Raw genomic sequence first — 12,935 nt, 5'->3', positions numbered from 1 at the left:
TAGCCTTTCATGAAATCAGGAGAAAGAAAACTGGCGTTCTACGGATCGGAGCGTGGAATGTCAGATCCCTTAACCGGACAGGTAGCTTAGAAAATTTAAAAAGGGAAATGGATAGGTTAAAGTTAGATATAGTGGGAATTAGTGAAGTTCGGTGGCAGGAGGAACAAGACTTTTGGTCAGGTGATTACAGGGTTATAAATACAAAATCAAATAGGGGTAATGCAGGAGTAGGTTTAATAATGAATAAAAAAATAGGAGTGCGGGTTAGCTACTACAAACAGCATAGTGAACGCATTATTGTGGCCAAGATAGACACAAAGCCCATGCCTACTACAGTAGTACAAGTCTATATGCCAACTACCTCTGCAGATGATGAAGAAATAGATGAAATGTATGACGAGATAAAAGAAATTATTCAGGTAGTGAAGGGAGACGAAAATTTAATAGTCATGGGTGACTGGAATTCGTCAGTAGGAAAAGTGAGAGAAGGGAACATAGTAGGTGAATATGGATTGGGGGGAAGGAATGAAAGAGGAAGCCGCCTTGTATAATTTTGCACAGAGCATAAATTAATCATAGCCAACACTTGGTTCAAGAATCATAAAAGAAGGTTGTATACCTGGAAGAATCCTGGAAATACTAAAAGGTATCAGATAGATTATATAATGGTAAGACAGAGATTTAGGAACCAGGTTTTAAATTGTAAGACATTTCCTGGGGCAGATGTGAATTCTGACCACAATCTATTGGTTATGAACTGCAGATTGAAACTGAAGAAACTGCAAAAAGGTGGGAATTTAAGGAAATGGGACCTGGATAAACTGAAAGAACCAGAGGTTGTAGAGAGTTTCAGGGAGAGCATAAGGGAACAATTGACAGGAATGGGGGAAAGAACTACAGTAGAAGAAGAATGGGTAGCTCTGAGGGATGAAGTAGTGAAGGCAGCAGAGGATCAAGTAGGTAAAAAGACGAGGGCTAATAGAAATCCTTGGGTAACAGAAGAAATATTGAATTTAATTGATGAAAGGAGAAAATATAAAAATGCAGTAAATGAAGCAGGCAAAAAGGAATACAAACGTCTCAAAAATGATATCGACAGGAAGTGCAAAATGGCTAAGCAGGGATGGCTAGAGGACAAATGTAAGGATGTAGAGGCTTGTCTCACTAGGGGTAAGATAGATACTGCCTACAGGAAAATTAAAGAGACCTTTGGAGAGAAGAGAACCACTTGTATGAATATCAAGAGCTCAGATGGCAACCCAGTTCTAAGCAAAGAAGGGAAGGCAGAAAGGTGGAAGGAGTATATAGAGGGTTTATACAAGGGCGATGTACTTGAGGACAATATTATGGAAATGGAAGAGGATGTAGATGAAGATGAAATGGGAGATAAGATACTGCGTGAAGAGTTTGACAGAGCACTGAAAGACTTGAGTCGAAACAAGGCCCCGGGAGTAGACAACATTCCACTGGAACTACTGATGGCCTCGGGAGAGCCAGTCATGACAAAACTCTACCATCTGGTGAGCAAGATGTATGAGACAGGCGAAATACCCTCAGACTTCAAGAAGAATATAATAATTTCAATCCCAAAGAAAGCAGGTGTTGACAGATGTGAAAATTACCGAATTATCAGTTTAATAAGTCACAGCTGCAAAATACTAACGCAAATTCTTTACAGACGAATGGAAAAACTGGTAGAAGCCGACCTCGGGGAAGATCAGTTTGGATTCCGTAGAAATGTTGGAACACGGGAGGCAATACTGACCTTACGACTTATCTTAGAAGAAAGATTAAGAAAAGGCAAACCTACGTTTCTAGCATTTGTAGACTTAGAGAAAGCTTTTGACAATGTTAACTGGAATACTCTCTTTCAAATTCTGAAGGTGGCAGTGGTAAAATACAGGGAGCGAAAGGCTATTTACAATTTGTACAGAAACCAGATGGCAGTTATAAGAGTCGAGGGGCATGAAAGGGAAGCAGTGGTTGGGAAAGGAGTAAGACAGGGTTGTAGCCTCTCCCCGATGTTATTCAATCTGTATATTGAGCAAGCAGTAAGGGAAACAAAAGAAAAATTCGGAGTAGGTATTAAAATTCATGGAGAAGAAGTAAAAACTTTGAGGTTTGCCGATGACATTGTCATTCTGTCAGAGACAGCAAAGGACTTGGAAGAGCAGTTGAACGGAATGGACAGTGTCTTGAAAGGAGGATATAAGATGAACATCAACAAAAGCAAAACGAGGATCATGGAATGTAGTCGAATTAAGTCGGGTGATGCTGAGGGAATTATATTAGGAAATGAGACACTTAAAGTAGTAAAGGAGTTTTGCTATTTAGGGAGTAAAATAACTGATGATGGTCGAAGTAGAGAGGATATAAAATGTAGACTGGCAATGGCAAGGAAAGCGTTTCTCAAGAAGAGGAATTTGTTAACATCGCGTATAGATTTAAGTGTCAGGAAGTCGTTTCTGAAAGTATTTGTATGGAGTGTAGCCATGTATGGAAGTGAAACATGGACGATAACTAGTTTGGACAAGAAGAGAATAGAAGCTTTCGAAATGTGGTGCTACAGAAGAATGCTGAAGATAAGGTGGGTAGATCACGTAACTAATGATGAGGTATTGAATAGGATTGGGGAGAAGAGAAGTTTGTGGCACAACTTGACTAGAAGAAGGGATCGGTTGGTAGGACATGTTTTGAGGCATCAAGGGATCACAAATTTAGCATTGGAGGGCAGTGTGGAGGGTAAAAATCGTAGAGGGAGACCAAGAGATGAATACACCAAGCAGATTCAGAAGGATGTAGGTTGCAGTAGATACTGGGAGATGAAGAAGCTTGCACAGGATAGAGTAGCATGGAGAGCTGCATCAAACCAGTCTCAGGACTGAAGACCACAACAACAACATGAAATCAGGGAAACCTTTGATTTCGGAAAGCTTGCGGACTCCATGACGCAGCGTTGCAATGCGTGCCGTCAGGTTGGAGGAGGACACTTTGAGCAGCTACTGTGAAAATTCATTGTTACGTTTTGCTCCTGGAAATTATGTTGTTAAAGACCTGACAAAACATCAGTTGTATTCTTTTCTTTCATCATTATTTTTCCTCTATTTGTTACACGTATTACTATTGACTATGTATGAGTTTTAGTGCTTTTCTATAATTATGTCCAAACAGTTACATATTGTTAGACCTTTATCCAATGCAATCATAGGCAACTATTGAACGTTACGGGTGCTGTAGCTGTTGGAACAAATGTACGCACTTGTGCCCATCGCCAATGGGTTTTATGTAAATAAAAGTTATACAAATCCTTTACTAACATGAAATTCATACATAAACGTTCAAACAAAAATAAATTGGTTAAATAAAAATAAAATAATGATTCTTCTGGGGGTCGAATCTAGGACCTAGCATTTCTTATGTCTAACCTTCTACCCCCGACCATGCAACCCAATTGCGCAAAATCCTTTAATACGTAGTCTTATAGCCATATGCTTACAACATGAAACATACGTTTGGCAACACCGCCCCTCTTAGGCCGTTTGAATCTGAGCGCGAAACGACCTGATTGGCTAGCTTCTAAGCTACATATCTCGGAAACGGCGCAACGTATCGAATTTTTTCTTAACATTTATGTCTCAGTACAATCTGACCTACAACATCACGACAAGCGTTTCAGACATTTTCTGGCCATCCTGTATAATGTAGACAAATGGTTGACTACATATGGAAGTTTAGGTCTAGCTGATCGCGATAAGGGGGAAATCAGAGTTCGAGTACCGGACCGGAACAAATTTTCATTTTCGTGATTCCATTATACAGCTGATCGTTTATATTCGCAACTCTGACTACTTTTCATGTACACTAAAGCGCCAAAGAAACTGGTATAGGCATTCGTATTCAAATACAGAAATCTGTAAACTGGCAGAATACGACGCTGCAGTCGGCAACGCCTCTAAAAGACAATAAGTATCTGGCGCAGTTGTTATATGGGTTACTGCTGCTACAATAGCAGGTTATCAAGATTTAAGTGAGTTTGAACGTGGTGTTATAGTCGGCGCACGAGCGATGGTACACAGCATCTATGAGTTAGCGATTAAGTGGGAATTTTCCCGTACGACCATTTCACGAGTGTACAGAGAATATCAGGAATCGGATAAAACATAAAATCTACGACATCGCTGCAGCCTGAAAACGATCCAGCAAGAACGGGACATTCGGCGACTGAAGAGGAACATTCAACTTGACAGAAGTGCAACCCTTCCGCAAATTTCTGCAGATATCAATATTGGGCCATCAACAAGCTTTACGGCTCACCTGGGCCCGTCAACACCGACACTGGACTGTTGATGACTGGAAACATGTTGCCTGGTCGGAAGAGTCGCCTTCAAATTGTATCGAGCGGAATGATGTGTGTGCCGGTATGGAAACAACATCATGAATCCATGGACCCTGCATGTCAGCAGGGGACTGTTGAAGCTGGTGGAGGCTCTGTAATGGCATGTCCAGTTGGACAGGTATAGGGCCCCTGATAAGTCTAGATGCGACCCTGACAGGTGACACGTAGATAAGCATCCTGTTTGATCACCTGCAGCCATTCATATTCATTGTGCAGTCCGACGGACTTGGGCAATTTCAGCAGGACAATGCGACATCCTACCCGTCTAGAATTGCAACAGAATGGCTCCAGCAACTCTCTTGTGAGTTTAAATACTTCCGCAGGTTACCGAACTCCCCAGACACGAACATTATTAAGCATAGCTTGGATGCCTTGCAAAGTGCTTTCCAAAAGAGATCTCCACCCACTCATACTTTTATCTTTGTATGAACAGACCTGCAGGATTCATGGTGTCAGTTCGCTCCAGCATTACTTCAGACATCAGTCGAGTCCATTCCGCGTCGTGACGTGGCACTTCTGCCTGGTCGCGGGGGCCTTACACGATATTAGGCAGGTGTACCAGTTTCTTTGGCTCTTCAGTGTATTTCATAACGGCTGTAGTCGCTGCAGTGGCGGTTCGTTTTGACATGCAGGCATGTGTGCAGGGATATTGTATTGTACTTCTGGGCAACACAAGCACTACAATATCGTATTTACCCACCGACACTGGGCAAGTGAGTTTCAGTTGAAGCATCTGCACCGGTACGCGAATGTACATAATGGATGTAAGAGTACAGGTTCTATGCACATGGTTGACGACATATGGAAGTTTGGATCTAGGTGTGAGTCGTGCTCGGATAGCCTAATGGTAAGACGACCGCTCGCGATAAGCGAGAAATCTGCGTTCGAATCCCAGACCAGACAAATTTTCACTGTCGTGGTTCCATCATACAGCTGAAGGTTGCCCATATTCGCTACTGCAAATATAACCCATGTACTTCTCATTGGCTTTAGCCGTGCGCCGGCTGCTATTGATACCTGAGGAGATCGAAGACCATGTTGCTGTACCACGGCGTGATGTATTCGCCGTCGACTGATAGGAGGTGCACGAGGAGGAAAAGAGGGGCTTTTACGCCACATGGCGGAGGGAGTCTTGCTCGACTGGTCTTAGGGTATGCCGCGCGTTTTCACGCCTCCTGATGTGGATGAGTGCAGAGACGTCCTGTATTACAGTGGATGCCCTATGGCGTCTGGTTACCAGGGTATGGTGCACCGTGAGGAATGATGTTAGCCAGCACTGCCTAGCGGCAGCCTGTTGTGCAACTTGCATTGAACATTTCTGCCAGGAAAAATTTAAACTGAGCCTCAGCTTGCAGAGGCATATACATGATGATTTATACCCATTTCATCCGCGCAACAGGATAGTATTGAATCCGTTCAATATTCATTTTGTTAATCTCAGCTAGGTCGTGTTGTTCTTCGAGAGAACTGTTTTCATTGTACTTTCCAAGGCCGTGCTGTGTCGATATTAGAAGTATTTCTGTTCAATGTTGTATTAAGTGTCTGTTCCCATGGTGGAATCAGTTGCATTCTGGTTAGTTTCCAAAAGTTCATTAATTGCAAGTAAAAGCCAACCAGGCACTCGTGTTAGATAAATTGAGAGTGTATGTTCCTGTGGATTATCGTGTTCAGGGTACTGCCAAGTGCAGCTTAACTAAGTTCGTCTTTTATATTTGATAGTAATTATATTTCCGATGTATCCGTCTACATGCTGCGTGTATAGCCTGCTTTCTGTTTCTTGTAGTCAAGTGAACCGTTGGCGCTACCGGTATCCGTAACTTGTAAGGCACATACACCAACTGTACGCTGCCAGTTTCATTTGCTGTGGGCCCTTGCTACAGTGGATCTGATTGTGTATTGCTACTTGATTTGAAACTTGTCCGTCTACAAACCTTGCTAGTAACCAAATATTTAAAGCGTAGTTGAAATATTTTACTTTGTTCTTTACTGTTTTCGTAACTCTTTTAATAAGTTTAACTGCTTACATCAAGCTGTAAATTTAATGGGCAAGATTTTTAAAAGCATTTATTTAGGTTCAATTGATTGCTTTCATCACTAAAAGAAAAAATAATTTTATTTAACTGCAGTTTGATTGGTTCAGAGAGTTTTGTTTCACCGGCATTTGACTGACTGAAATATATCTTTTTAACAAATGTGCCAATTTTCCTTTGTGGAGGCCTCTGGAAATTTATTTATTTATTGTTTGGCAATACATATGCAAATGTTACAGACCTACTACATGTCAATATTTAGACACAGTTTTCTAGCACAAAAAACACAAAAGGCAACACCTATATACGGATATCAAAGTTTTTATATATTTTATCACATCACTCATCGCTGTCAGGTAATCTTCGAAAAGACCGTTGTAGACACGTGCGGGATGTTGATACAACATGAGTGAGTAACTGTCTGCCGTTAGCACACCACCGACGCACGACGGTACTGGAGATTTGTCCACCCCCACCCCCCCCCCCTTGTGAAGACTGTTTGCACATATTCCACAGCCCGCTCGGATGCGGTACAGGGTAGTCCAAATTGTCCGAGGCTGGCCAAATCCAGAGGGTTTCTCTTGAATGCAGGGCCGTTTCAGGCACTGTGGGGGATAGTTTTGTTGCCAGCAGCGTTTCTATTCATCGTTGACTCTGAATTCAATTTCCGTGAGAGTAGTGGCTGTGATAAGTGTGGCATGTTTTGACCTTAGTCTTTTTCGTAGGGAATACATCGTTCAATACTGGGAGGTCGGTATCATCAGCAGTGCTCTGCCATTCACGCATTGGCACGCTTATAAGAATATGAAAAGCCTACAGCCGTCCTTACGATCTTATTTATTGTGGTGCTACCAGTTTCGGCACTTCAGTGCCCCATCTTCAGGATTTAGTTGATGCTGAAGGGATTATGACGATTTATATACACGATGCATCACTGACCAACGTAGCTGGTTCACACAGACTATCTGTGACTGTAATGTCGTCTCTCCAACCATCAACTGTTAACTCTCTTCCGTCTGATATCAGGAGGTGGGATGTGGGTGAAGACAGGTTACTAGTATGTGGGAATAGATCGTACGGACCCAGTACCAATGCTCATGGGGTCGTTAAATTGTAATTGGGACCAATGTCTCTTCGCGTCCGTGATATTCTCTCACTAACACGTGTCCTGTGATTGGTGCTACAGAACCGCACTTTGAGGCAAATATCTAACTCCGAAAAGCAGAGGCACCCAGATCAAATGGTTCAAATGGCTCTGAGCACTATGGGACTTAGCGTCTGAGGTCATCAGTCCCCCAGAAGTTAGAACTACTTAAACCTAACTAACTCAAGGACATCACACACATCCATGCCCGAGGCAGGATTCGAACCTACGACCGTAGCAGTCACGCGGTTCCAGACTGAAGCGCCTAGAACCACTCGGCCACCGCGGCCAGCTCAGCCAGATCATATCAACGATCTCCAGGCTAAGATGAATTTTTCGCCAGACATGCTTTTTCGCTGGAAATTAAAAAGTAGTTGTTGTACGAAAAACTTTCAAGGCTGAAGCATAGTACCTACCACTCCCCTGCTCCATGCATATGGTACCATGGTAAAAAGTCCTTCCGCATATCATTCTTGGCAAGTGTGGATTCCAACTTTATGTTCCAGCGTTAATACAAGTTATTTTAGTGTTTTAGTTAGGTTGACAGTAGGATTGTGGACTGTGAGGTAAGATACTCGAGGCTGAAAGCTGGGGTGATTTTTAGTATGACTACTATATTTTCGTGAAACTGATGGTTGCACAAGGTGAGAAGACTGTTAAGATGGATTTTAAGGGATCGCTGGTATGGTTGCTCCACTTTTTTTCTTCGCTCCTAGGAGAGCAGCGTTGAGGATGCTGTTCCAGCCAAAATTAAAATATTGTGTATATGTAAGAAATTGTTGTATACATAGTTCCGCGTAGTCAGCGCGTACACAACTTTCCCACTAGAGCGCGCCCCACTAAGCACGACAGCGCAGGCGCAGCGCCCGTCTGTCTCCGCACTACGAGATGGCGCTGCCATAGAGACGGACCAAATCCTGCTTCCGCCGATCCGCGTATTAATATGTAACGCAGCCAATGAGATTGCTGCTAACGTAGAACCTTTTCTCCTTGCGGATCACACTTTCGCAGTGATACCTGAACGTGTGAGGTATTATAACAAGTGTACCGACCTCCAATTAGTCACTCTGCATTTGTCTGCACCAGTCTGTACCAGTCTGCATTTGTCTGTACCACTCTGTACGAGTTCTACATTTGTCTGTACCAGTCAATAGTCCAGTTTCAGTCTGCACCTAATAAGATTACCATATTCCTGTACATAGCCATGAAGATAAATGTATAGACACTTTTGTCAAGTATCAGAGATATATGTGAGAATAAGATTAACGTACGAATACCAAAGGAACTTCAGATTGTCAATTGTAAATAGCATCCAGAACCAAGTTAAGTAATTTTTATGATTGTTATTATTTTAATGAATGTGTGTGAAAATTAATCAAGTTCTATTTAAACAACCGTCAATGCGCTACTCTAAGCGTGCAAGTCGCATTTCTATCGTCTGACCTAACGACAGAAGATAAACACGCCATGATAAGACCACGAGACATATTGCTGATACTCGCCTACTTCGTTAGAGATACAAGTCAGATAATCTGATGGTGTGTGTACTGAAGGTCGTACAGTACGCTCACCACACAAATGTAAGTGTTGTATGTGTACATAAGTTTCTGAACAATGGTGGTTTCATTGAGTGAGAGCTCCAGATACGCTGAGAGGTCTCTGGACGTCTCTGGAGTGAGTTCAGTGTCAGCAATGAGTAGTTTGCGGTGCGGTACAGTCTGATATCCCTACCTCTCTCTCCAGAGACAGGGGTGACGCTAGTCCTCCATCCTATTCCACCGAGGCGCGGCCGTTGCTCCGAGTTGTTATGAAGCAGATCCGACTGCTTGTAGCACGACAATTTTACATGCAATTAATTACCGCCCGCAGCCTGCGCGCATCTCGCGGCCGCGACGCGTGTGCCTCGCAGTTGGGCAGAGCGCCGCCGGATGGCAGCAGCGTCGCGGGGCCGGACGCGGGCCTGCTCGAGCGCGCGCTCGCTCCCCCAGTAGCGGCGTGCTGCCTGCCGCGGACGCGCGTGGTGGCTGGTCGCGGGTGTTTGGTGTCCGAGAGTGGCTGGCGTCGCGGTCGCGTGCTTTGTGTGTCCGCAGGAGGGCGGTTACCGGCGTGCGGCACCTCTGCTTCCGACCGACAGCGCCGTTATCCAGAACGACTGCGTCGGCGCTCGATCTGAAAATTCTGTGTCATTGTCATCGTGGTTACTACTTGTGTAATTTCCGAGGAGACAGTTGTGGTGTCGTCGCCTAGCGGGTGCCGCAATTGGTAAATTATTAATCCCGTGCCTGCTCCAGGGGATGTAACGTGAGGGAAGCGTGGAAGGAGTCAGTGGCGTCGTTGAGAGTCGGTTCCGGTGTCGGAGAAGAGCGAGTTGCATCGGTGAGGGTCTTGCGCTGCGCGACTGCGTTTCGCGTAGCCGGGAGCAGCAGAAGCAGAAGAATAGGCTGGCCGGCGGGGGCGACGAGCCTAGGGCTATTTCTGTTGGCCGTGTCGCGTCGCGCCAGCGTTGCCAGAAGCGTAGCGTCGGCGTCAGCGTCGGCGTCGGCGTGGCCCGCGGGAGAGCGTCAGACAGGCACAGCCGGTGACAGCCGCCGCCATGCCGTCCAAGAAGCAGTACAACCTGGTGCAGAACGATGACTACGACACCAGGATCCCGCTCCACTCCGAAGAGGCCTTCCAGCACGGCATCACCTTCCAGGCAAAGGTAGGTGCTACCGCCTCTGTTATTCCATCCATTACTCTGGTTAGTTGGTCGGCTGATTCCGGGGAGGGGACTAAACAGTGAGGTCATCGGTCCGATCGGTCCCATCCCCATACATAAAGATAGGGAAGGAAGTCGGCCGTGCCCTTTCACAGGGACCACCCGGCGTTTACCTGAAACGATTTAGGGAAATCACGGAAAACCTAAATCACGATGTCCGGACACAGGTTTGATCCGTCATCCTACCGAACACGAGCCCACTGTGCTAACGACTGCGCTCGGTCCAGCTCTCCGCTTTAGAATGTAGTCGAATTAAGTCGGGTGATGCTGAGGGAATTAGATTAGGAAATGAGACACTTAAAGTAGTAAAGGAGTTTTGCTTTTGGGAAAGCAAAATAACTAATGATGGTCGAAGTAGAGAGGACATAAAATGTAGACTGGCAATGGCAAGGAAAGCGTTTCTGAAGAAGAGAAATTTGTTAACATCGAGTATAGATTTAAGTGTCATGGAGTCGTTTCTGAAAGTATTTGTATGGAGTATAGCCATGTATGGAAGTGAAACATGGACGATAAATAGTTTGGACAAGAAGAGAATAGAAGCTTTTAAAATGTCGTACTACAGGAGAATCCTGAAGATTAGATGGGTAGATCACATAACTAATGAGGAGGTATTGAATAGAATTGGGGAGAAGAGGTGTTTGTGGCACAATTTGACAAGAAGAAGGGACGGTTGGTAGGACATGTTCTGAGGTATCAAGGGATTACAAATTTAGCATTGGAGGGCAGCGTGGAGGGTAAAAATCGTAGAGGGAGACCAAGAGATGAATACACTAAGCAGATTCAGAAGGATGTAGGTTGCAGTAAGTACTGGGGGATGAAGATGCTTGCACAGGATAGAGTAGCATGGAGAGCTGCATCAAACCAGTCTCAGGACTGAAGACAACAACATCAACAACTACACGTATGTACAAATCAAACAAGTCTCCAACTTGAGATATACAGGGTTTCTTAGCGATCGAGGAAATATTTGTTTTGTTATAAGTCCAGTCATGGATCACAAATATTTTTTAGTCAGGCCGTTCATATCGGGCATCTATGACCATCTTGATAAATCATGCCATTGCGTATGTAGATCGTACAGCCACATTAATCAGCCTCACAAGCTTCGACATAAAATCTTGAAATTTTCTGAGTCCCACGGGTACTGTTACGCCAGATATATTAACACTTTAAAGACATAAAGTTAATCGAAAACTTTACAGCACACATTCGCAGTTATCTCGCAGGAGACTTTACGGATCTATTTTTATCTAGAATGTTTTTGTTCCTATTATGGTATACTGTTAGACATCTAAGTTTCCGCTGTTAGTTAATTTGATATGCATCAGTTCTCCATCTAGAATTTACACATTAAATACGGGCGCGTTTTCGAAGCAGGGCTCGAACCCACGACCCCAACTGCACGAGGAAAGCACGCTGCCAAAGTATACACAGGATGAAACATACCTTCACCGACAAACTTTCAGATGTTGAAGCATGGATCAAAATAAAAAATGTTAGTAAACATGGTTTCTACAATGCATACCTTAAGAACTATGAGCACTTGTTCATCTTCGGTTATGTGAGACGTCTCTTCTACTGAAGAAAGAAAAATTTTCTTGTTTTTGTTCATACTACCTCCGAAAAAGAAGATAAAAGGCTTGCAGTATAGAAGAGGCATGTTTTACAGTATCTAAGATGAACGAAATGCTCATAGTTCTTAAGGTATGCATTTACAACTCATGTTTACTAGGCGTTTTTCTCTTGTTGTGGTCAATCGATGGGAGTCCTAGAAAATCTTTTCTTCTTCTACAGTTCGATTTTTATTTGGGAGTGAAAAAAAAATACAACAATCAACATGCTAGTAGCTTCAGGTGAATTTACTGTATATAGCTGTTAGTATAGCGGAGCTACAGAGGTGGGGGAAGGCAACATTGGATCCGTCGTCGGTGTTTCATGACCCGCGAGTCGTCCTGTTTTAGTGTCTACATCGCTTCATCAGAATGCCAGAACGATTCCATCAGCAAGGTCAGTTCCGCTTCACTCCACCATCTTTGCCAAACCGATCCATTACTAAGTCTCAAATGACCTAGAAGAAAGTGAAAGTAAGCCACCGGAGCCATCGCTTTGCTCTATACCAATTTTCCTCGATGAGGATATAAGGATTCCGCTTTCGCTCTACACTCGCTACGTTGCTTTTAGTGATAAGTTCCGTGGTTTCCTTAAATATTCCAAGACAAACGCAGTGAAGGCTTCACTGAAAGAGGAACGGCCAGTCCTTTTCCTCAATCTGACATCGTGTTCCATATCTGATATAGTTGTCAACAGAACGATCAGGACTAACAGTCCTTTGAATAAAATCCATTCCAGCGTCGGGCCCCCACATTTTGATTCCAAAATCACGATTAAAATCAGTATTTCGACTGTCCTCTTCAGAGCTACCTAACTACTAGTTTCTGTGGGTGGTTCTGTTTCTACGTTACTTTTTTGTACGTCACTGGACACTTCAGAGCCAGGATGCTGTCGAGGGATGGCTGTAGGAAAGGATTACTACATGTATTATTCTAGGAGGTGATTGGCAGGTAACAGCGAACGGTGAATTCCTTCGTTCCTTTAGTAGTTATCAAG

General features: G+C 43.9%; 1 protein-coding gene across 1 annotated transcript in view; it reads left to right on the top strand.

The window, feature by feature from the left end:
• The first annotated feature begins 9,573 nt into the window (after positions 1-9,573).
• The window catches only part of LOC126188668 (carboxyl-terminal PDZ ligand of neuronal nitric oxide synthase protein-like), a 982,042-nt gene continuing 978,680 nt past the window's right edge, over positions 9,574-12,935 (top strand). The window contains exon 1 of the mRNA XM_049930273.1: positions 9,574-10,271. Coding sequence (XP_049786230.1) covers positions 10,164-10,271 — 108 coding nt within the window. The 5' untranslated portion in view covers positions 9,574-10,163. The remainder of the gene's footprint in view (positions 10,272-12,935) is intronic.

Source organism: Schistocerca cancellata, chromosome 5 (genome assembly GCF_023864275.1).
Source record: "Schistocerca cancellata isolate TAMUIC-IGC-003103 chromosome 5, iqSchCanc2.1, whole genome shotgun sequence".
NCBI lineage: Eukaryota > Metazoa > Arthropoda > Insecta > Orthoptera > Acrididae > Schistocerca > Schistocerca cancellata.
This window is presented reverse-complemented; position numbering and strand designations above follow the sequence as displayed.